The sequence below is a fragment of the Sporothrix brasiliensis genome, assembly GCF_000820605.1.
Source record: "Sporothrix brasiliensis 5110 chromosome Unknown Cont18, whole genome shotgun sequence".
NCBI classification, from domain to species: domain Eukaryota; kingdom Fungi; phylum Ascomycota; class Sordariomycetes; order Ophiostomatales; family Ophiostomataceae; genus Sporothrix; species Sporothrix brasiliensis.
The window spans coordinates 708,254-730,249 of record NW_024467137.1 but is presented as its reverse complement, the minus strand read 5'-3'; the positions used below and the strand labels follow the sequence as shown (position 1 = coordinate 730,249).

The 21,996-nt window shown below is 58.1% G+C and overlaps 10 protein-coding genes across 10 annotated transcripts; 5 read left to right on the top strand and 5 right to left on the bottom strand.

Annotated features, from left to right (window-relative positions):
- Positions 1–865: 865 nt before the first annotated feature.
- On the top strand, positions 866–1,474 carry SPBR_09094 (uncharacterized protein; the record flags this gene model as incomplete). Its single annotated transcript, XM_040767220.1, has 1 exon — positions 866–1,474. The coding sequence occupies one exon, from the start codon at positions 866–868 to the stop codon at positions 1,472–1,474; it is 609 nt and encodes a 202-aa protein (XP_040619202.1).
- A 1,505-nt stretch (positions 1,475–2,979) lies between these two features.
- On the top strand, positions 2,980–5,719 carry SPBR_01329 (uncharacterized protein; the record flags this gene model as incomplete). The annotated part of the gene is made up of 4 exons (XM_040759640.1): positions 2,980–3,251; positions 3,303–3,478; positions 3,547–4,366; positions 4,501–5,719. The coding sequence occupies 4 exons, from the start codon at positions 2,980–2,982 to the stop codon at positions 5,717–5,719; spliced, it is 2,487 nt and encodes an 828-aa protein (XP_040619201.1).
- Positions 5,720–6,284: 565 nt separating this feature from the next.
- Positions 6,285–7,651, top strand: SPBR_01722 (actin-like protein 2; the record flags this gene model as incomplete). Its single annotated transcript, XM_040760032.1, has 2 exons — positions 6,285–6,306; positions 6,501–7,651. 2 exons carry the CDS (start codon positions 6,285–6,287, stop codon positions 7,649–7,651), a joined length of 1,173 nt encoding a protein of 390 aa, XP_040619200.1.
- Positions 7,652–8,283: 632 nt separating this feature from the next.
- SPBR_01681 (cyclin-dependent kinase 8/11) lies at positions 8,284–9,727 on the top strand (the record flags this gene model as incomplete). The annotated part of the gene is made up of 2 exons (XM_040759991.1): positions 8,284–8,383; positions 8,451–9,727. The coding sequence occupies 2 exons, from the start codon at positions 8,284–8,286 to the stop codon at positions 9,725–9,727; spliced, it is 1,377 nt and encodes a 458-aa protein (XP_040619199.1).
- Positions 9,728–10,432: 705 nt separating this feature from the next.
- SPBR_02034 (ADP-ribosylation factor 6) lies at positions 10,433–11,104 on the bottom strand (the record flags this gene model as incomplete). The annotated part of the gene is made up of 2 exons (XM_040760343.1): positions 10,433–10,743; positions 10,855–11,104. 2 exons carry the CDS (start codon positions 11,102–11,104, stop codon positions 10,433–10,435), a joined length of 561 nt encoding a protein of 186 aa, XP_040619198.1.
- Positions 11,105–12,266: 1,162 nt separating this feature from the next.
- On the bottom strand, positions 12,267–13,637 carry SPBR_01719 (saga complex component; the record flags this gene model as incomplete). The annotated part of the gene is made up of 1 exon (XM_040760029.1): positions 12,267–13,637. The coding sequence occupies one exon, from the start codon at positions 13,635–13,637 to the stop codon at positions 12,267–12,269; it is 1,371 nt and encodes a 456-aa protein (XP_040619197.1).
- A 772-nt stretch (positions 13,638–14,409) lies between these two features.
- On the top strand, positions 14,410–15,514 carry SPBR_01845 (uncharacterized protein; the record flags this gene model as incomplete). Its single annotated transcript, XM_040760155.1, has 2 exons — positions 14,410–14,517; positions 14,810–15,514. 2 exons carry the CDS (start codon positions 14,410–14,412, stop codon positions 15,512–15,514), a joined length of 813 nt encoding a protein of 270 aa, XP_040619196.1.
- A 270-nt stretch (positions 15,515–15,784) lies between these two features.
- Positions 15,785–17,380, bottom strand: SPBR_01622 (uncharacterized protein; the record flags this gene model as incomplete). Its single annotated transcript, XM_040759932.1, has 1 exon — positions 15,785–17,380. One exon carries the CDS (start codon positions 17,378–17,380, stop codon positions 15,785–15,787), a length of 1,596 nt encoding a protein of 531 aa, XP_040619195.1.
- A 586-nt stretch (positions 17,381–17,966) lies between these two features.
- On the bottom strand, positions 17,967–18,920 carry SPBR_01917 (isoflavone reductase family protein; the record flags this gene model as incomplete). Its single annotated transcript, XM_040760227.1, has 1 exon — positions 17,967–18,920. The coding sequence occupies one exon, from the start codon at positions 18,918–18,920 to the stop codon at positions 17,967–17,969; it is 954 nt and encodes a 317-aa protein (XP_040619194.1).
- A 778-nt stretch (positions 18,921–19,698) lies between these two features.
- SPBR_01819 (RNA polymerase 1 subunit) lies at positions 19,699–20,862 on the bottom strand (the record flags this gene model as incomplete). The annotated part of the gene is made up of 1 exon (XM_040760129.1): positions 19,699–20,862. One exon carries the CDS (start codon positions 20,860–20,862, stop codon positions 19,699–19,701), a length of 1,164 nt encoding a protein of 387 aa, XP_040619193.1.
- Positions 20,863–21,996: the final 1,134 nt, after the last annotated feature.

Genomic DNA, 21,996 nt, shown 5'->3' with positions numbered 1-21,996 from the left:
TGACTAATCACGTGAACAAAACGTCAATACTCAAAACTGTTTATGCTTCCAGGATATCGTCCGTTTTGGGAACTGGCTGAGACGTCAAGCATCTATGCCGATCTTCTTTTGCGTACAGTTTTTGTGCAGTGTTTTGCAAGCTTTTTGTCTCAAATTGAGTTCGCTGTGCAAAATCCCATCGAGAAGCCAGTTTCAACCCAGCTGGCTCAACGTGGCCAACCGTTGCAAAATCTGTTGAAATCTGTTGAAATCAAAAGAAATCCATTTAACCTAATGCCCAACATGGTTGTCACTTAGCACACTTGCAGGTCGGCTGTACTGCACTGTGGCCCGGAATCAAAGTGTGAATGTAAAGGACGTAGGTGGCAATCCTGGACGACAATGCTGTTGGAACCGTTTAGAGATTGCCATCAGTCGACCGTCATCAGCTGATTTTACCCGCCAAAAGAATTGCTGTTTGATTGAAATAGGAGAAGCACTGCTGTTGGGAGGCACAATTGGTGTTGGCCGTGTGCAATTTGAGGTTTGCGCTGCACAGAGAATATCCAACATCGCTTGTCATACAATTCAATAGGGACATGACAGCCGAACTCCGACGTCTCAATATGAAATGCCTCAACAAGCTTGTTGGTTTCATTGATATGAGAAGGACAATACTGTTGTAACCAAGGGAATTTGGCCAGCTACATTTGCCTGTGGTCTATTTGGAAATTGGTCAACTCGAGCTTGTTGGCTCGTGGTCTATGGACTTGAGATAAATATCATGAAGCCTCGTTCCTCAAGTTCATTTTTTGTCTCATCGTCAATAATCCACCTTATTTACTCCATAATCCTTCTTTTGCAAAATTCCTCCACTGTTGAAAACATGTGGCGCTCGGGTCTCTGCGCCCTCCTTCTCGGTGTGGCTACCCATGTGGCCGCTTTCGCCATCCCTCCGGGGCAGGCAGACGGTGTTTACAGTGTTTGGACTCGTCCTGATGGAACCGAGGAACACACGATGATCATGAATGCCACAGAAGCCCTGCTCATCCGCAGCGAGCCCCACGGTCTTGGCCGCTCTCTCGCGCGTCGGGATAGGCTCGCTTCTCGGTGGGCCATAAACGAAGGCGTCAGTTGCGCTTCCGGCCAAGAACGACTCGACCCTGGCGATTGCGACGCTGCCAATAGCATGCTCGACAACCAATGCGGCAACGGTGCCACTGTACGAATGGGAATGGACTTTTACTCCATCCGCAACTGTGCAGTGGCCTATTTTTGCAACTTCAGTGGCTATTACGACGCAAATTGCGATGCCCAAACACGGCGAGACTGGTCTGCAGCCATTACACAAAAGTGTGGGCTGTACATGCCAGGTTGGGGCCGGCACATCTCCAACGATGACGGGCCATTCAGCAAGGAGAACAACTTTTCCTATGGCTACGAGAATTATTGTCACGGGGGCAATAACTTTTGCAGCCGTGGCATCAAAGGTTAAGTCTTCCATGGCTTTGCCGAGAAAGGGGATTTAAGTAGGGGACGTGTATGTCTAACTGGGGATGCTTGGCTTTGTCGTTTTTTCTCTTTGTCCGAACTTTTATTTTGTTTGCTACCCCTTTTTTCCCTGGAGGAGGGTGTTCTCGTCTCGTGATTTCTTCTATTTTTCAATTCCTCTACGGATCTCTTCTTCTGTTCTTCATCCCTTTTAAATACCATTACTCTTTTATTTGATAGGTCGTCGATTCAGCACATTGTGCTTTGAAAACTTTCTCCTGTCGAAATCGAAATGTTAATTAGCCAAAATGAGAGATAGCATGTCACTTGTGGATATGCCAAACAGTGTCTAGCTTTCCGCCTTAAGGCACTAAAAAAGGTCCAAAAATCAAAGCACGGCAACATCGCCAACTTCAATCACAGCCACGGGCGTGACCCATGACGCGGACCATTGCACGATGCTGTATTTGAAAATATTAAAACACCCATACTGTGACTCTTCTGACCCTACTAACAAAAAGCTCTGTGTCAACGCACCCACCAGCCGGGCTTGGCCTCTATACTGGCAGAACAATACAATCGCGAAACGACATCATGAGATCGCTCATATTGCCCACCATGCTCCTCCCGTCGTCCAAAATAGAACGTTCGCAGGACCACGGCTTGTTTATTCGTCTCTATGGTGTCCCGGTGCTTTTTCTCCCGGGTCTTGTTGAGCCCATGTCGTCAAAAATGCACAACCACCATGAATTCGACGCCTTCCTAATGTGGACATACTGGTCTTCCCTTCGCTCTTTCTCCCCCTCCTTCCACGGTCTCCTCTTTCCGCTTCATGCTCCAACTAAAAACTTCTCGTCATGTTTGTTCTCTTCTCTCTCTTTTTCTTCTCCCCTGTTCTCCGTCCGCCTCGATTAACCTTACTGTTTGCCCGTCTGCCCCAGAACCCGGTTCTTAGCCTAATCTGGGCCCAATCAGCTCTCTCCCGGGCTGCACAAAAACTGCGGCTTGACTCCGTGTACGGTTCTCCGGATATTGCGCTCTATATTGCGTATAATGTCTATTTTCTGTTTTCCAATTACCCCGTCGCCTCATTCGTCACCATCGTCACCAGTTTTGCGTCGTTTGCCCACATCGGTTGCGGGAATACCATCTCATCTCCCCATCTCCCCATCCCCAATATGGGCGTTCCCCATCATGCGGCCTGCGAGTCACGCGGTCCATTGGGACGGTCGTGGACGAGCGCAATGGGCATCCCATGGCATAGGAAATTCGGTCTCTTTTGTTTTCTGTTTTCTGTTACGCGTGGCATATTGACATTGCCTCATATACGGCCTTGGCAGGCCATGGGCCGTGACTGGCGGAGGCTGCGATCATCCAGTATGGACTGCTCTCTGTGGCGGGTGATAAAGACTCCTGGTCTCCCAGTCAGTTTGCTGTCTTCTCTCGTCGTTTGCTTCCGTCCTCTCGTCTCGTGACTGGATATCGGGCCTTGACGCCAGCGACACGGACATGGCACGCTTTGCATTTGCGCTGCCGCTTGCGGCACTGCTGTTTACGGCCTCGGTCTACTCCCAGCAATGCGGCTGCATGGGCCTCGACTACACCGACGGAGGCTCGTATCTGATTGACGGCAGCTCGCAGCTGAACTTTACCTTCCATTCCTCGTTCGAGGGCTGCCAGGACGGCTTTGTCACGCCCATCCTCATCGATCCCAATGGCAACCAGTATGCCTGCGATGACATTGAGTCGCAGCCCGACGACAGCCAGCAGGCGTCTCAGTGGTGAGTTCGTGGTCTGTTTGCCATGCGCTTCGCCGTTGCTAACAAGCTCAGCAATCTCACGTACGACCAGATGGTGACAGGCCAGTACACCATCATCCTGCAGTCGACCGACATTGAGTTTGCCTCGCAGCGGCAGTTCCAGATCACGGTTGGCAACCAAGGCCTTGTCGTGGTGACTGTCACGCCCACAGAGACGGTTGGCGTCACTGTGACGCCTACAGCGATCAGTACGTCCCCCTGGCCACCTTCTTTTGCTTTTTGTGTTTCCTCCAACCTACCGTTCTAACACGCCCAGCCCAAATCAACGAGGTCGTCGAGACACAGACCGTCATCGGCTACCCCGAAACCGTCACCTCCGACTGTGACGCGCCCACGCAGACCATTATCAGCTACGTTCCCGGTCCCACGTCCGTCATTGACACCGTCATCCAGCGATGGGTCACTGCCGGTATCGTCACAAATTACTACCAGACCACCGTCGAGGTCGACGCATATTGCCACTGGCCCGCAACCTGGCGCTCGCCCACCGTGGATCGTCCGCCGCCGCCCACGTCGCGGCCCACCAACTGCGACGGTTGCCGGCCCTGGTACACAAGCAGCAGCTGGGTCTACACGCGGCCGAGCAGAACGCCGACGCGGCCCCACACGATCCCGCCCAAGTCGACGACGTCACGCCACCGCAACCCGCCGCCCCCGTCGTCCACTCGTCATAATGACCCGCCTCCGTCGTCAACTTGGCACAACGACCCGCCTCCATCCTCGACGCGCCACAACGATCCGCCTCCATCATCTACCCGGCACAATGATCCTCCCCCGTCGTCAACCAGGCACAGCGACCCCCCTCCATCATCCACGCGTCACAACGATCCTCCACCGTCATCCACACGCCATAATGACCCACCTCCATCGTCAACGCGACACAACGATCCACCGCCATCATCTACTCGGCATAATGACCCCCCTCCGTCGTCAACACGCCACAACGACCCGCCTCCGTCATCTACCCGGCACGAAGATCCGCCTCCGTCATCTACCCGACACAATGATCCTCCTCCGTCATCAACTCGCCATAATGACCCCCCGCCGTCGTCGACACGCCACAACGATCCTCCTCCGTCTTCGTCTAGACACAATGACCCCCTCCATCGTCATCCCGGCACAATGACCCGCCACCATCTTCAACGCGGCACAACGATCCTCCACCGTCGTCGACACGCCACAACGATCCTCCGCCGTCGTCTACCCGCAGGCCCGACCCGCCCCACACGAACCCGACCACCCGTCAGCCAGATCCCCCTCGATCAACGTCGCAGCCAGGCAATGGAGGCAACAATGGAGGAGGCAGGGGCGGCGGCAACAACGGAGGAGGCAACAACGGAGGCAACAACGGAGGCAACAATGGAGGCAACAACGGAGGTGGAAACAACGGAGGGAACAACGGGGGTAATAGGGGCGGTGAGAATGGCGGCGGCCATAATGGCGGTAACGAAGGCGGGAACAACGGTGGAAACAATGGAGGTAACAGGGGTGGAGGAGCTGGCGGGAACAACGGAGGCAACAACGGGGGTAACAACGGGGGTAACAATGGAGGGAACAGGGGCGGAGGAGGTGGCGGGAACAACGGAGGCAACAACGGAGGGAATAATGGCGGTAACAGGGGAGGCGGCAACGGAGGCAACAATGGTGGCAACAACGGAGGGAACAACGGAGGGAACAACGGTGGAAACAATGGAGGGAACAGGGGTGGAGGAGGTGGAGGGAAAAATGGACGCGGTGAAGGCGGCAATAACGGCGGCGGCAACAACGGTGGTAACAGAGGAGGTGGCGGAGGCGGCAATAACGGCGGCAGCAACAACGGCGGTAACAGAGGAGGCGGCGGCGGCGGCGGCAACAATGGCGGCAACAGAGGAGGCGGCGGAAACAACGGCGGAGGTAACAATGGTGGTGGACGGGGTGGTGGCGGCGGCGGCAACAACGGCGGCGGAAACAACGGCGGTAACAGAGGAGGCGGCGGCGGTAACAATGGCGGTGGACGGGGTGGCGGCGGCGGTCACAGGCCGGATGCCACCGAGGGCGTCGACAGCGTGCCCCAAAGCACGCCGGCGCCTGCTCTGGCTCGGCGCACCCTTCTCAAGATCCAGGATGTGACGAGCACTGTCGTCGAGACGACGTACACGGCCACCGTCACCGTCACGTCCACGGCCGAGACGCCGACGAGCACCGAGGACAACTTCTACACCGTCACGAGCACCTTTGAGCCGCCGGCAGAAACGGTCTGCGACGACGACGACGACGTGCCGACAGTCACGTACTTTTACCAGGGCCCTGCGCAGACGCAGTACCATGTGCACTACGAGACGTACAACACGTGGGCCACGGTCTGGGTCGGGCAGACGCAGACCTACACGTACACGGACCGCGACGCGATGACGCAGTGCTGGCAGGGTGGCGGACGATACGGCGTGTAGCGTGTAGCGTGGTGTGGGTTGTGTGGGAGCTTGAGTTTTTGGTGGAAGTCGCATGAGGAGACTATTCTTGCCCGATGTTTGCATGCGGTATAAGCTTTGTAGGACAAACGGGTTCGACATTGACATATGTAATTTCTACACTGGCTAATTCAGCCATCTATTGATTCTTTTTTTTTTCTTTCTTTTGTTTAATTTCTCAGAAATTCTATATTCGTCAATTATGGCATATTTACAGTTCGTCGTCTCACCAATTTGTACGCACACATTGCCCCTGTTGTTTACTGGAAGTTAACTAGACAGTTTAGTATGGCAGCACACGGCTTGTCACGTGCCACTCACACTATACGTGCGGCAGGCAGGCGCATTCCACTCGCTTTATCTGGAGCTGCGCCCCCGACCCCGCTAATTCAACGTCAGCATCCCAGGACCAACCCGCCCAGCCATTCCGAGACGCTGCAGTGGCTTCCATCGTCCTCCCTGCCGCACATCGCCAGCGCAAGGCAAAGCGACATCCTGCGACTCTCGACATCACTCTCCGACCGCGTGTGCCGCACATTCTACCACCATGGCGTCACCTCCCCCGATTGGTACGTATAGACTGGATCTTTGGATCGCCGTGGCTGTTGTTGTGGGGTTGGTCTGTCCCTCCGCGCCTGAGCATCCGAGCTCCCCTCCTCTGGGAACATCGCCATCGGCGCTGTCGTCACCCGCCTCGCACCTACCATTGTCCCTCCCGTGGCCCGTCTTCGACTCTCACTCTGGCCCCTGCTAACCTGTCCAGTCCTTGATGGCGGCACGGGCTTCCTCAAGGTCGGCTATGCCGCGCAGAACTTCCCTGAATTCCAATACCCCTCCATCGTCGGCCGGCCCATCCTGCGCACAGAAGAAAAGGGCGACAATGACCTGGTCATCAAGGACATTATGTGCGGCGACGAGGCCGCCGCCGCGCGCACGATGCTGCAGATCAGCTACCCCATGGAGAACGGCATCGTCAAGAAGTGGGACGACATGCAGCACCTCTGGGACTACACCTTTTACGAGAAGATGCAGATCGACACGACGGACCGCAAGATCCTGCTGACCGAGCCGCCCATGAACCCGCTCAAGAACCGCGAGCAGATGTGCGAGGTCATGTTTGACCGCTACAACTTTGGCGGCGTCTACGTGGCCATCCAGGCCGTGCTGGCCCTCTACGCCCAGGGCCTGTCGTCGGGCGTGGTCGTCGACTCGGGCGACGGCGTCACGCACATTGTGCCCGTCTACGAGTCGGTCGTGCTCAACCACCTGACGCGCCGCCTCGACGTGGCCGGCCGCGACGTCACCCAGAACCTGATTGCGCTGCTGCTGCGCCGCGGCTACGCCCTGAACCGCACGGCCGACTTTGAGACGGTGCGCCAGATCAAGGAGAAGCTGTGCTACGTCAGCTACGACCTCGAGCTCGACAAGCGCCTCAGCGAGGACACCACCGTGCTCGTCGAGAGCTACACGCTGCCCGACGGCCGCGTCATCCGCGTCGGCAGCGAGCGCTTCGAGGCGCCCGAGTGCCTGTTCCAGCCGCACCTCGTCGACTGCGAGCAGCCCGGTATGGCCGAGTTTCTGTTCAACACCATCCAGCAGGCCGACGTCGACGTGCGCTCGTCGCTCTTCAAGGCCATTGTGCTGTCGGGCGGCAGCAGCATGTACCCCGGCCTGCCCTCGCGCCTCGAGAAGGAGCTCAAGCAGCTGTGGCTGACGCGCGTCCTGGGCGGCAACCCGGAGCGCCTGAGCAAGTTCAAGGTGCGAATAGAAGACCCGCCGCGCCGGCGACACATGGTGTTCCTGGGCGGCGCCGTGCTCGCCAACATCATGGCCGACAAGGAGTCCATGTGGGTGACAAAGGCGGAGTGGCAGGAGCAGGGTGCCCGCGTGCTAGAGAAGCTAGGGCCGCGATAGAGAGTGAAAGGATGTGGTGTTTATAGGCGGGCGGCGGCTGCATTGCGCGTGTGAAACTGGTTCTTTATGTGCTGTCAAGACGAAAAGGCGACCTGTCGCCGCACAATCAAGTTTCTTTGCATATCGTGATGCCGCAGTGTTCGCAGTGTGATTGTCGCCATTATGCGCTGAAGATGTTCTGTAACCTCGCCTAAAGCTCGTCCCATACTACCCTGTAAATTGTAAGCCAAGCGCTGACGGCGATCTCAAACCCGCGCCATTTTGTCAGCCATAGCGCATGCCTCCAAACCCCACCCCGCTAAAAATCGATAAACGGCACTGGCGTCCGTCATCGCCAGCCGCTTCTCCACCTCGTTCCAGCATCGCCGACATCCGCCACGACGCTCACTCCGACAACAGAGTGACGACTTCCCTTGTTACGACAAAGCCCTCCGCACATCCCCGATTGACACCGCACTGCGTCAGCCTTCTTTCTGCCCTCGCATCTCAGCGCCCATGCGGTCCATCGACGGCTGCTCATAGAGCCGCCCAGGGCGACCTCGGCATCGCATCTCCCTCGTGCCATCGTCCTTCCATCAACCGTCGATCGGCATCGCTTATCGGCATCTCAATCTATCTCTCCCCGTCCCAAGATGAGCCACACAAACCCGCCGACGGGCACGTCAGGGCCGGCGTCGGGCTCAGCGATGCGCACACATGCTCTTAAGCGGAGTGTCCAGCAGGCCTTTGAAGGTGAGTCCTTGTCCCGGTGACGCCCGAACGTGGTGATGTAGCTAACCCGGCGTCCGTGGCCCCTCAGACACCGTCGACCGCAATGTGGGCTACGTCGGCTACCAGAGCAAGGTGCGGGTGACGGACAAGTACCGCGTGATCGGCTTCATTAGTAGCGGCACATACGGCCGCGTGTACAAAGCCGTCAGCCGCCAAGGGATGCCGGGCGAGTTTGCCATCAAGAAGTTCAAGCCCGACAAGGAGGGCGAGCAGGTCACGTACACGGGCATCAGCCAGTCGGCGATCCGCGAGATGGCGCTGTGCAGCGAGCTGTCGCACTACAACGTGATCCGGCTCGTCGAGATCATCCTCGAGGACAAGTGCATCTTCATGGTCTTTGAGTACGCCGAGCACGACCTGCTCCAAATCATCCACCACCACACGCAGCAGCCGCGCCACCCGATCCCGGCGTCGACCATCCGCAGCATCATGTTCCAGCTGCTCAACGGGAGCCAGTACCTGCACACCAACTGGGTGCTGCACCGCGACCTGAAGCCGGCCAACATCATGGTGACGTCGGCCGGGCAGGTCAAGATTGGCGACTTGGGGCTGGCGCGCCTGTTCTACAAGCCCCTGCACTCGCTCTTTTCCGGCGATAAGGTCGTCGTGACGATCTGGTACCGCGCGCCCGAGCTGCTCCTGGGCTCCCGCCACTACACGCCGGCCATTGACATGTGGGCCATTGGCTGCATCTTTGCCGAGCTGCTGTCGCTGCGGCCCATTTTCAAGGGCGAGGAGGCCAAGATGGACTCCAAGAAGACGGTGCCCTTCCAGCGCAACCAGATGCAAAAGATTGTCGACATCATGGGCCTGCCCACCAAGGAGCGGTGGCCGCTGCTGGCCAACATGCCCGAGTACCAGCAGCTGAGCACGCTCAGCAGCCACCATCACCAGCACAGTCACCACGCATCGTCGTCGTCGTCGTCGTCCGGCAACCTCGAAAAGTGGTACTACAGCACCATCAGCCAGGGCCAGACATCGGCGCCGCTGCCGCCGTCGGCCGCGGCCCATGCCAACCCGTCGTCGCTGGCCAGCCTCGGCGCCAACGGCTTCTCGCTGCTCGCCGGCCTGCTCGAGTACGACCCCGAAAAGCGCCTGACGGCCGAGGCGGCGCTCGAGCACCCCTTTTTCACGAGCGGCGACGCGCTGCACAGCAACTGCTTCGAAGGCCTCAAGACCGAGTATCCGCACCGGCGCGTCAGCCAGGACGACAACGACATTCGCACGAGCAGCCTCCCCGGGACGAAGCGGAGCGGGCTGCCAGACGACTCTCTTGTGCGGGCAAGCAAACGGGTAAAGGAATAATCCTGGAGGTCCCCGGTGTCCTGGTGTTGTTTGTTTTGTATGCCGCATGCCATATGTCGCATGTCTGCTATGCTTTCTTCTACTGTGCCCCTTTCTTATACCCCTTTGCGTCTGGTTTCTTTGGTGTTGCGTTGATTTTATTTTCTTTTTGCTTGTCCCCTTACTACTTCTTGACGAATAGGATGCTGAAATTCAATCATTTTTAAAAGATGCAACAAGGTCGAATTACGAGGTATCTATAAAAGGGTACGGAGTACTACGCGGTACACGGAGTAGACTGAAGAAATCGAACAACACGAAGAATGCGGTGCGGGACAAGACAAGCCTAGAGGCAGCCTGGAGGCAGCCTCGCACCTTGAGTATACCCTTTTTATCCATCTCCCGACGCAACACCCAGTACAGAAAAGGAACAAGAGGAAGAAAGTAAGAGCCAGAAAAAAAGGAAACAGAACAAATCGAGCGAGGCAGACGCGAAATAGCAAAATCAAACTGACATTGTGGGAAAATAGGGGGCAGAAGATCGGAGCAGTAGAGAGTAGACCGGATGAGGCTTTGAGGCCAAGACGGGACAGGCGAGCAGACAGGACAGGTCAGAGTGAAGGGCAACAACAACGGGAGCATATTAGAAAGCCATACATAGACCATACGACCACAATAGATCACCATCCACCATGCATTTCCCCGTCTTCACCGCGGATGGCGCCCTCACTTCTTGGCCGGCGCCGGCGGAGCCTTGACGTTGTTGGACAGCCAGGCCAGGCCCTCGAGCAAGCCCTCGCCCGTGGTGGCGCAACTTGGCACGACGTACCAGATCTTGTCCTTGAGCTTGGACAGCTGCAGCGCCTCGGTGACCTCCTGGGGCTTCATGCTGTTGTCGAGGTCCTGCTTGTTGGCAAACACGAGCAGCAGGCTGTCCTTCATCTCGCGGTCGTTGATGATGCGGTGCAGCTCCTGCTTGGCCTCGTCCATGCGTGCCCGGTCGGACGAGTCGACGACGAAGATGAGACCTTGGGTTCCTGGGCAAGTTAGTACGCCTGTTACAGGCAGAACAGGCAGAACAGGCAGAGCAGACAGAGCAGACAGAGCAGACAGAGCAGACAGAGGACGCAGGGGCGGGGCTGACGTACCGCTAAAGTAATGTCTCCAGAGAGGCCGAATCTTGTCCTGGCCACCGACGTCCCAGACGTTGAACTTGACATTCTTATACGTCACAGTCTCGACGTTGAAGCCGACGGTGGGAATGGTCGTGACGTCCTGGCCCAGCTTCAGCTTGTACAGGATCGTCGTCTTGCCGGCCGCGTCGAGGCCCAGCATCAGCAGGCGCATCTCCTTGGATCCGAAGATCTTGCCCATCATCTTGGAAAACTGGCCGCCCATGGTGACGGATGTCTGTGTGATCGTGCGACGGTGGCAGGGGGGAGGGGGGTATCAAGGCGGAGGGAGGGGGGTGCAGAGAGAGTTGTCGAGAAAGTCCAAGGCGGTCGAGCGCGAGGTCGTCGCGTCTACGTTTGCGCGCGTTCGAGCGTATGCTGCGAAGGAACCGGCGGCGGAGGCGCAAAGAGAGTCGTACCTCGAGCGGCGGCAGTCGCAGAAGCGAAACAACCAAGAAAGGAACGTCTACTCTGGATATCTGTCGAGTCCACACAATAACGTCGCGGTCGTCCGGTCGCGCGACAACAAAAGACGGAAAAGGGGGCGCGCAATGGGATCGGCGATTGGGGATCGGAGTCGTGTCGTGGTGGTTGCAGATGAGATCGCTGTCTCGTCACAGCCTCGTCGTGTTTTCCTTTGCTGTTGTCTCGTGTTTTCTTTTCCTCTTTCTGTTCCGCTTTGGTGAAAGCTCCCTCCTTTTTGCGGTTCACCTGTTTTCTTGCTTTTTCTGGGGAATTTGTTAAATTGGCAGTCGACTGAAGGTGGGCCGCCCGGCTCACAGGTGGCAGGTGCGCCTTCCCTTCGTTCCTGCCCCTGACCGTTGTGCACGGCACACGCACCCCAAAGCGTCCAAGCGCCAAAGCGTTCCAGGGGTCAAGTGGGGTTGGCCGTAAGGTGAGTGAAGAGCCTCAGAGGCTACAACGCTGTAGGCGCAATTTTAGGGGACTGTCGCAGCAGCAGACTGAAATTACAGTGGGAAGCCGACTGGCACATGCAACGACAGAGTCTTGCAGCACAATTAAAGTTACGGAACACCCCGGTGCTAAACGCACTGCTAGCAGACGTAGTATCTTACAGGACCTTGATACGGTGCACGACGTCGTTGAAACATATGTAAACACCTACTGAGTACAGTCCACAGCAAACTCGATCTGGGTTTCCATTTGAATATACTCTCGCGTGACAAACAAAGCTGTACCGTCCCGGATCCCTTTCCTGGGTATTCAATATCCAAACCTCTCGTGTCCCAATAAGCAAATAAAGTGCCCACCCAAAGCCATTGCGCCGTGCCATCCCTAGAAAACACATTGATAACGACAGAATCAGCACACAACGACGGACCACTGTAACCAATGGCCCAACAACAGGCCCCCAAACCACTCGCCGCCTAGTTCCGGTACTCGACAACAAAGCGCCGCTCGACCTCCTGCAGTGTGCCCGAGTTCTCCTCTCCCTCGAAGCGCAGGTTCACGCGCCCCGTCGCCTTGTCCGTGCTCATCACCTCTGCCTTGTAGAAGGTCGTGCTGTCCGGGTACAGGGCGAGCACGGTGCGGCCGGCCTCGAGCTCCGTCAGGTCCTGGCCCGGCGGCGGCAGCGGGATCATGTTGCTGGCGCTGGTCCGGTATTCCTGGCGCTGCTCCGGCGCAACGTCCGGGTCTTCGTCCTTGACCTTGTAGCGCCGCGACTTGCCCTCGCCGAGCACCTGCTGCACCTTGCCCAGGAACCACTCGGCCGAGTCGTTGAGGTTGGCCGGCTTGGGCTTGAACACAACGTCTTGGCCCTTCACAAACATGACGCGTGACCGCTGTGCCGCCGACGTCATGGCGCTGCCCGGTCCTTGTGGCTCGACGCTGTCCGCCTTCACCGACGAGGCCGTGTCGCGGTCGCCGCCACGAGGCGGAACACTGTCGCGGGCGTGGGACGAGCGGTCGCCGCGGTCGCCGCGGTCGCCGCGGTCGTTTCCGTTGCCCGCACCGCTCTTGCGTCCGTGGCCATTGCCATTGCCGCTGCCCTGGCTCGGCTCCATGTCCATCTCGTCGCCGGGGCCCTCAAACTCGTACGGGTCCTTTTCGCGCTCCTTCTCGCGCTCCAGCTCGCGCTCCTTTTCTCGTTCCTTTTCTGCCTTTTCCCGCTCGCGCTCGCGGTCCTTCTCCTTTTGCGCCTTTTCCTTTTCCTTTTCGCGCTCCTTCTCCTTCTCCCGCTCCTTTTCCCGTTCCTTTTCCCGTTCCCGCTCCCTCTCCTTTTCCTTCTCGCGCTCCTTCTCGCGGTCGCGCTCCTTGTCTCGGTCGCGTTCGCGCTCGCGCTCGCGCTCTCGCTCGCGCTCCTTTTCCCGCTCGCGCGTGCTGGTCCGGCCCGTGCTGCGCGACGACGAGCCGCCGCTCAAGAGGCTCGACCGCGACGGCGTGGCGCCCTGCTTCGCATCGGCCTCGTCCTCCTTCAGTTTCTGGATCGTCCGCAGCAGCTCCAGGTTCTCGAGCACGCGCTTGAGGTTGTCCTGCACGGCGTCAGACGTGCGCACCCCTTTGCGGAACAGGTCCTCCTGCTGCTTCTCTTCGGCCTCGGCGTCCATGGTGTCGCCGCTCTCGTGCATGCGCGTGTCCTGGTCGATGATCTTGCGCAGGCCGTCGTTGTCCGCGTTCTGCAACTCAACGTGGTTGCGGATTTCGTCCTTGATGCTCTGCCACAGGTTGTACTCCTCGCCCTGCTGGCTGCCGCGGTTGGGCCCCGAGCGGCCGGTGCGGTTTCGTGACGAGGACATGGCGGCGACGTGTGCGTCCTCCCCGCTCTGCGACTCGGGTTCCGATTCCTAGGCAATGCCGAGATCGCTACGCAGGTTAGCGAGCATTCTATTGGAGTTTGGGCGAGCCATCGGGGGCGGTTTGTGGTTGATTGTTGTGTCTAGTGGTGTCTGGTATGGTGGGAGAAAAAACAGAGACATGCCACCGCATGCATATATTGACTTCCCGGAGTCGACTGGTGGGATATGGGTGTAGTGAATGAGAGTGGCTGGCCAACCGTTGCCAGGGCAGTTGCTCGTGTCTGCTTACCTTTCACCAAAATACAACCACCTACTGTTTGATGACCACGATGGTGGACACGAGCGGAAAGAAGGTCGAAGGTCCGCCCGGGGTGCGATGAATGAACGGTGCAAAGGTGCGTTCAGCGATCGCGAATGAAGTTAAACAGTTGCGTGGAGAAGCTCAGAGCGCCGACAAGCTCGGTGGGGAAGCTCTTTCGTCAAAGCAAATCCACGCACGTGACATTTTGTGGGTTGTTTGAATGCATGCGCCCCAATCAGGGAAGCTAGACATATCTGCTCTACGTACCGAAAGTCGCTGACGAGCGCTATTAAGAGACCCTTACGGATGCCCCACGCTTATGAATCGGGAAATACCGAGGAAACCCAAAGTACGATTATCATGACATAAAATATCGGCGCTTGAATACGTGAGAAGTCATCGTTCTTAACTGAGAAGCGCGCTCATTTTGTTAATAATCGGCCACTGGCCGACCTTCCCTGTTCGAACAACATGGCGTCTCCAAAGGACACAGTGCGGATTCTCGTCCTCAACCCGAACTCGTCGACCGACATGACGCATGGCGTCGAGGAGGCCCTTCGCAGCATCGACCTTCCCACGGTGAGTGACGTGTTGTGTCGTCTTGATTTCCGTTCTGCAGTGGGTGGCTCTTATTTTATGTATTTTGTGAGCCGAGATTTTCGACCTGGGATTTTTTATTTGTTTTTATTTTTACGTGTCGATTTTCTTGAGCAAAATGCTGTAAGAAAACGTCATAAGAGTGAAAACATTTGCGACGATGTATTCCAGCAAATGAAATTGAAAACACGGTAGCCACAGAGTCTACAGTTTAATTCGATATTCCTAGAAAACCTTTTTGCCCTTCATAAGAAAGTCCTGCTAACAACACAAGTCAATCCAACTCTCGACCTACACGGCACCCAAGGACAGTCCGGCCAGCATCAACGACGGCGACGACCTCGAAAAGAGCACGGCCGTCGTGCTGGACGATTTTGATCTCGTGCATGCCGCCCAGAACTACGACGCAATCCTCGTCGCCTGCTTCAGTGTCCATCCGCTGGTGGCCAAGCTGAGCGACCTGCTGGCCGACCGTGGCGTCGTCGTCACGGGCATCTTTGAGGCCAGCATCCTCACGGCGTTGTCGCTGCTGCCGCCGTATGCGCTGGGTACGAGCAACGGTACCGGGGCCTTCAAGACATGGGGCGTTGTGACAACGGGCAAGTTCTGGGAGGAGCACCTGACGGCGGGCGCGGCCGCGTACTTGGGAGCGGAGCAGCACGAAACGGCGCGCAGCGGCAAGTTTGCCGGCATTTACTCGACCGGCCTCAATGCGGGCGATTTCCACGGCGGCGTGTCGCCCGAGGTGATTCGGGAAAAGCTCAAGACGGCGGCGAAGCAGCTGCTGGCGAGCTCGGATGTGGCCTGCGTGGTGATGGGCTGCGCCGGCATGGCTGGGCTGGAAGAGATCATCCGCGACGCGGCGCGGGAGCAGTACGGCGCCGAGGCGGGCAACCGCCTTCTCATCGTCGACGGTGTCAAGGCCGGTGCGGGTCTGCTGGACCAGGCCGTCAAGAACGCCCGCTTGTTCCGGGCGTGAATGTGGCATACGGCACGATTATAGCGGAAGCGAAGGTTTGGGCGAACCATAATAACCATTTCCGATTGAACCCCCGGCGCCAAACACAATCGCTAGCCATAAACATAAGACCCTGGACTTTCCTAAACTGTATAATAAAACAATGGTATGCCAACCACAAAAGCACATAGAAAACAGACAAAGCATAAAGCCGACTACTCGGGTACATCAGAGGTCGGGTACAAAGCCCAAAGACTAGGCCGTGCTCGTCCGGTCGCCAGGCCCAGGCTGCTAGTCAATGCGCGACGTGCGGCCCCAGACCTCGTCGGCGTCCTTCTTGCCGTTCGTCTCCGGTACATAGAACCAAAAGAAGACGGTGGAGAGAGCGGCGAAGAGGGCAAACAAAAAGTAGACCCAGCCAGCACCGCCAAAGCGGTTGTTGAGGGCAGTGTTGATGAGGGGGAAGAACTGGGCGACCAAGAAGGTGGCCACGTAGTTGGCGCCCAGCGCCCACGACTGCGTCGCTCCGACAGCTTCCTGACCGACGAGCTCGGCCGCCAGAATGAAGGGCACGGGGCCCAGGCCGACGGCGAAAAAGGCGACAAACGTCAGCACCGAAAACGCCGACAAGATCTTGACGCCGTAGACGATGGAAAAGGCAAGGACGAACGCGCTGGAGCCCTGGCCGATGACCGACAGCAGGAGACACGCCTTGCGGCCGAGGCGGTCCGGCAGCGGGGCGCAGAGCATCGTGGTCACTAAGTTGACGCAGGAGATAATAATGGTGAGGAGGGCCGAGTTGAGCGGCAGCATGCCGTTGAGTAGGGACACGGAGTACATGATGACAGAGTTGATACCGCACACCTGCTGCGCAAACATGATTCCTATGACGGCGATGAGCGCAGGGCGGTAGTGGGCGTCGACAAGCAGTTCAAAGAAGCCGACCGGGGCCCGGGCCTTTTGCTTGGCATCCAGGGCGACGGGGCCACGGGGCGAGGGCGGCGCAACGGCGACGATGCCGCCGGACAGGGACGTAGCGTCCAGCGCGGAAGGTTCGTCCAGCTCGGGGACGGCAGCGACGGCGGCGCCGTTGTTCTGGTCCAGAAGGGCCTGTTCCTCGGCAGAGCCAGCGGCTGGCCAGGGGCCCACCTCGTCGTCCAAGTTGGCGGCCTTGCCCCGGATGCGCTGCAGGATGCGCTTCGCCTCGACCGTCTTGCCCTCGCCGCCGCGCGCCGCCAGCCAGGCCGGGCTCTCGGGCACGGCCAGCAGGCCCACGAACTGGACGGCGGCCAGGGCCATGCCGGTGCCCAGAATGGACCGCCACGCCGCGCCGTGGCTCAAAAAGAAGCCGAGCGTCTGGGTGAACAGGATGCCAACGTTGACGGTGATCTGGGTGAAGGCGCCAAAGAAGCCGCGTGCCTGCGCGGGGGCGACCTCGCTGATGTAGAGCGGCACAATCACCGTCGACGCTCCTGCGCCGAGACCGTTGAGGACGCGGCCGATGGCGAGCACAGCGACCGACGGCGCAAACGTCTCGGTGACGGAGCCCAGCAAAAAGACAGCGGCCGTCAGACGCATGGCGAGCAGGCGGCCCTCACGGCTGCAAAAGGGTCCCGCCACAAGGGCCCCGATCAGGCCGCCGATGGTGAAGACGGACGAGACGGTCGCGAACTGGGCCTCTGTCATGGGGATGCAGTCGGGGAGGGACGTGCCGGTGGTCTTGCCGGCCGGCATGCCCTGTTGGTGGCAGGTCAGGACATCCTGGGGCGCGTTGAGCTCGGCCAGATGGAAGCCGAACTGGTGCGGGCCGAGTGTGACGACGACCAGCAGCAGGCAAAAGTACGGCGTGACGCCGTCCGTGACGCGCCGCAGCGCGGCAGGAAGCATGGCGGATGGGAGAAGCGATCGGTGCACTAATGGATGAATGCAGACCCGAAATGTATGGATATTCGAGCGACGAACGTGCGGGGCTATGATGCTGGCGCTGATGCTGGTGATGGCGATGATGTTGGATGTGTCGGAGTGTCGGTTTGTTGTGAAGCGATCCCCATCTTTGATGTGGAGCTCAGCTGGTCGGACCATCAGCCGCATGGTAATTCATTTGGGGAAGGAGCGCCAATACAGTTGATACGTGGGGAAGCTACGACCCCAGCGAGCCAAGCCACTGGCCCCCCAATTGGAGTTTGGAGGTGCATTCGATGGGATGGCCAGCTTATCAGTAAGACTGGCTGCACGGGTTACCGCTCGGAGCGAGTACAAGTTTCCAATTCGGACGACTTTCGTACTACTTGTTGATTCTCCATTGCATGTATACTATTCACTGAATTTCAACTTGCGTCGGCACTGCTACGGTGCCTGGCGTCCAGCGAGAAGCTCCACTAGCGGACAGCGCTACTCATTTGCACTAGAGCACGCCCTGGGCCCAAAGTTCTTCCGCCAACATCACCAACCCCAGTTCTCACCCATCTGTTCTTTAGTTACTTGCCAGCGCCCGGCCCACGGCCGTTGCCAGGCTGTCCGTGTCGTTGGGGCCGACGCCAATCAGCTCGTTGTCGTTCTTCTCGTACAGGGTGCCGCCCTCGGCCCAGATGCGGCGCAGCGTGTAGGCCGTGGCCGTAGGAATGCCGTCCGCCCATGCCTTTTCCTCGAGCGCCTGCAGCTCGGCCAGCGGCACCTTGGTGACCTGCCACTTGTCGCCGCCCGTCTGCTTCTCGTACGCGGCGACCACCTCGTTGGGCGTGACGACAAAGGACTGCACCTTGAGGGCCTTGCCAAAGGACTCTTGCGGGTGGCGCAGGGCAGCCACCAAGAACTTGCCGACGTCGAGCATCGTGCAGAAGCCGATCTTGCCCTCGCCGTCCTCAATGACATAGGCCTGCTTGTTGGCCGCGTCGAACCTGCCCAGCTTGGGGTCGGTGGGCGAGGCCACCCACATGTCAAAGTACGGGCCGGTGACCAGGTAGGTGACGTGCAGCTTCTTGACGTTCTCGCGGATGTACTTGCGCAGGGCCAGCTTGTTCTGGTGCGGCTTCTCGTTGGGGCTCTTGGCGTTGTGCTCAATGTCGGTGCCGTACTCGGACGGGAACAGCCACTTGACCGACTCCGACGCCTCGGCGAGCTCGACGAGCTTGGTCTGGACGTGGAGCGCGCCGCGGCCCAGCGCCGAGATGACCGTGTCGGGCTTCTCGGACTTGTAGGCGTTGGCGACGTCGTCGGCACTGGTAACGTCGCCGACGACGACGGACAGCGAGACGCCCGAGGCCTTCCAGCGGGACAGCAGCTCCGGCTTGGTGGTGGCGGTATTGGTCGACGTGAAGATGGACACGTGCGAGAACGCCGGCTTGGCTGCCAGGACGGCCTCGGTGATGTACTTGCCAATGGCGCCGGTGGCGCCAAAGATGAGCAGGCGAGAAGGCGCGAACGACATGTTGGATATGTGTGAAGCGTGAAGCGCAAAGCGTGAGGCTGTAAAGTGAGGAGTGTGTATGGAATGACGAAAGGTGAGGAGGTAAAAAGGCAAGTTGTCGAGAAAAGCAGTTTATGAGTGTCGGATTGACAGAAGGAGAGAGCAAGAGCTAAGGAAACATTGACAACCTGGCAAACAAACGCTGGCCGGGAAAATGTTTAAGAACCGCGAAGCTCCCAAGTTTATTAATGGCGTCCATGACCTTGCCGGCGCCGATCCCGCATTGGAGGGGCGTGAGCTCCAAATCAGCACTACTGGCGACGCAGTGAAGCTCCACGCGATGTCGATGGCGTCTTTATGTTAGCGGGGCACGGCATGCCACCCACTGCGTAGTTCGGCTACTACAGAAGCAGAAGCTCCTAGGAGGCAGACATCCGCTATCCGGAGGCTAACGCCTAAGCCGAACCCTAGAACTTCCAGTCAGATTTTCGGACTGCAGTGCAGTGGGAATCTGTGTCTGACAAAACGCTGTTGGCAAACATGTCGAAAGCATGAGAATATTACAAGGAAGACATAAGACTTTCATGGTAATTCCACAATGTATTGAACGAGCTGGACCAAATAGGGCGCAAATGCGCTGTGCCTTGAAACAACGAGTGACGCCTTCGTTATGCAGAAATGTGCAGAAATAACGTAGAATGAGAACCCAAATGCAAGGCCGGATAAACGAACAATAAAACGACAATTCAACGACTCGACAGCACACGTGTATGCTGTCTCTCACTCTCTCATGCACACCCTACTCTGGCGATCCGGGCTGGCTGCCCTTGTACAGCTCCACCTTCTGCCCGCTCTCTTCCTCCTCCTCCTCCCTGCCAAACTGCGTGATGCTGAACTCGGGCAGCCGGCGCACCTTTTGGCCTGTAATGTAGCTGTCGCGGCCACGGGCCATGCGTGCGCGCTCCTTGGCTTTCAGTGCACGCTCCTCGTCGGCAGGCAGCATGGTGCCCTCAATGGCAATGTAGCCGTTGTCGCCGGCTAGGCCGACGTCGAAGTCCTTGATGCGGAAGCGGATCTTGCCCTCGACCGGCCGGCCGTCGGCGTCTGCCCAGTACCCCGTCGCCTGCAGCGGCGCGACAGACTCTGTGTCTGTGGGGGCGCCTGGCGGGGCCCCATGCGCCTCGCCGTCCTCGGCAGTGTCCATGTCGTCGCCGTTTGTCGCACTGGCACCTGTTTCCGCAACGTCCTCCAGCTCGACGTACTGCCAGCCTGTGGGCAACCGTGCCGCCTCAATACTGGCATTGAACTTGTCCCAGCAGCTGACGCCAATGGCGCCCTCGTTTTGGAGGATGACGGTGCCCTCGAGCCAGGCACCGCGGCTTGGCACAAAGAGGTCGACATCGGCTGTCATCCAGCCAAAACCCACGGCGTACTCGTCAATCGAGGTGAGCGTAGCCGGCGTGGCATCCGTCGGAGGGTTGCGGGGGTCGGCACGGGTAGCGGTTTCGGACAGGTTGACGTTGCGGTAGGCCAAGAGGTAGCCGCCGAGCTGCGGCGCGTAGTGGTCGACGAGGCCCGCCAGATGCTGGCTGGCGGCGCTGGTGATGGGCTTGTCGAAGCCGAGTGGAAAGAGGGGCACCCAGAGGGAGACGGTCTGCGTGTAAAAGGGAAAGACGGCGGCGTCCGGATCATCGGACGGCAGGCTGAGGTGGCCTGCAGTTTGGCTTTGTGGTGCTGGTGTTGATGCTGACGTCGTTTCCTTGTTTTCTCTGCTCTTCTTCTCTTTCTTCCCTTTGCTGTCCTTTTCTTTGCTCTTCTTGTCCTTTCTGTCCTTCTTGTCTTTCTTGTCCTTCTTGTCCTTCTTCTCCTTCTTGTCAGCCTCGCCCTCCTTGGCTTTCTTAGACTTGCGTGGTGTCTCGTCGTTGTCGGCGCGCGGCCGCTTCCGATCCGCGAGTTCGGTCATTGTGTATTGCGAGGGCAGGCCAATTGCAGAGGGCATTGTGGAGGAGTGTGTGTGATGGCGGTCGGCGAGGGCTAGTAAGACGAAGGAAGTCGTAAACGCAGTCAAACCACAGCCGCCCGGCTTCAATGCGCAACGAGGCCTGGGTCGGTGTCTAGGAAGAAAAAGTTTAAAGTGGGCCGGCGCAGTCTGATAGCGAGACCGTTATCTCCACGTGCAAATGTGCTGTGAGTAACGTGACTCTCATTCAAAGCCTTCAATACCCCACATTGCCTGCCGGCACCAACTCTTGGTCTGGACCGTCCACCTAGAAGATGTTAGCACCAGCGACGCTGCGTACAAACAGGGAGATGTGCTTCATTTTCAAATTTCGTAGGTGACCTTCCTTTCTGGGGAGAGGACTTGACTTGCCCCACAGATAAGTTCGTTGTACGACCAACATAAAAGGTCGTATTTTCAGTTTAGCTCACCTCAGTATCGGACCTCGGCGTCGCTTCGACTGTCCGCATTCGCCCAAGCTCCGTCATAGCCAGTCATAAACCCGGTCTGACATCTCGGTAGCCACTGATTGCCAAAGATACGACATTGGCGGCGATGCCGTCGTACATTGATGGAAAGGGAATGGCCATAAAAAAAGAAGGATAGTGCTGCAACGGCGGAACGCCCCAGAGGCTGGGCGCGTGCACAACAGAATGTGGAAAGAGGGGACGTGGGAACGTGGGGACTTTGGACGTCAGCTTGGAGGCGTGACTGCCTTTATGACGACGGGCTGCAGCAAGAGGCGACAAGAGACAGCGAGGGCCAACAAGGAAAGAGCAACCAAGCACAGCATCACTGAAGGGAACTGCCGGCAACAGCAATGTTTACACAATCGAGCCACCAAATGGAAACCACGCCCGGTTCGCAGCCAGTCACAGCACAGCGCCATCGACTCTGCCACCTCCACTCCGTATCTGCATCCGAGCCAGGCCACCCCCCTCGTCTTCTCGTCTAGCGAGTCCACTGATAACCGGACGCTTGTTGTTAGAGCGATGGCTTTGGCTCGTTCGCGCGACACTACCCCATCTTTCGGTTCCTTTTGTTCCTTTTGGTCTTAGATTCGTTCCGACCAAGGCAACTTTGCCTCAGAGTCTCGAC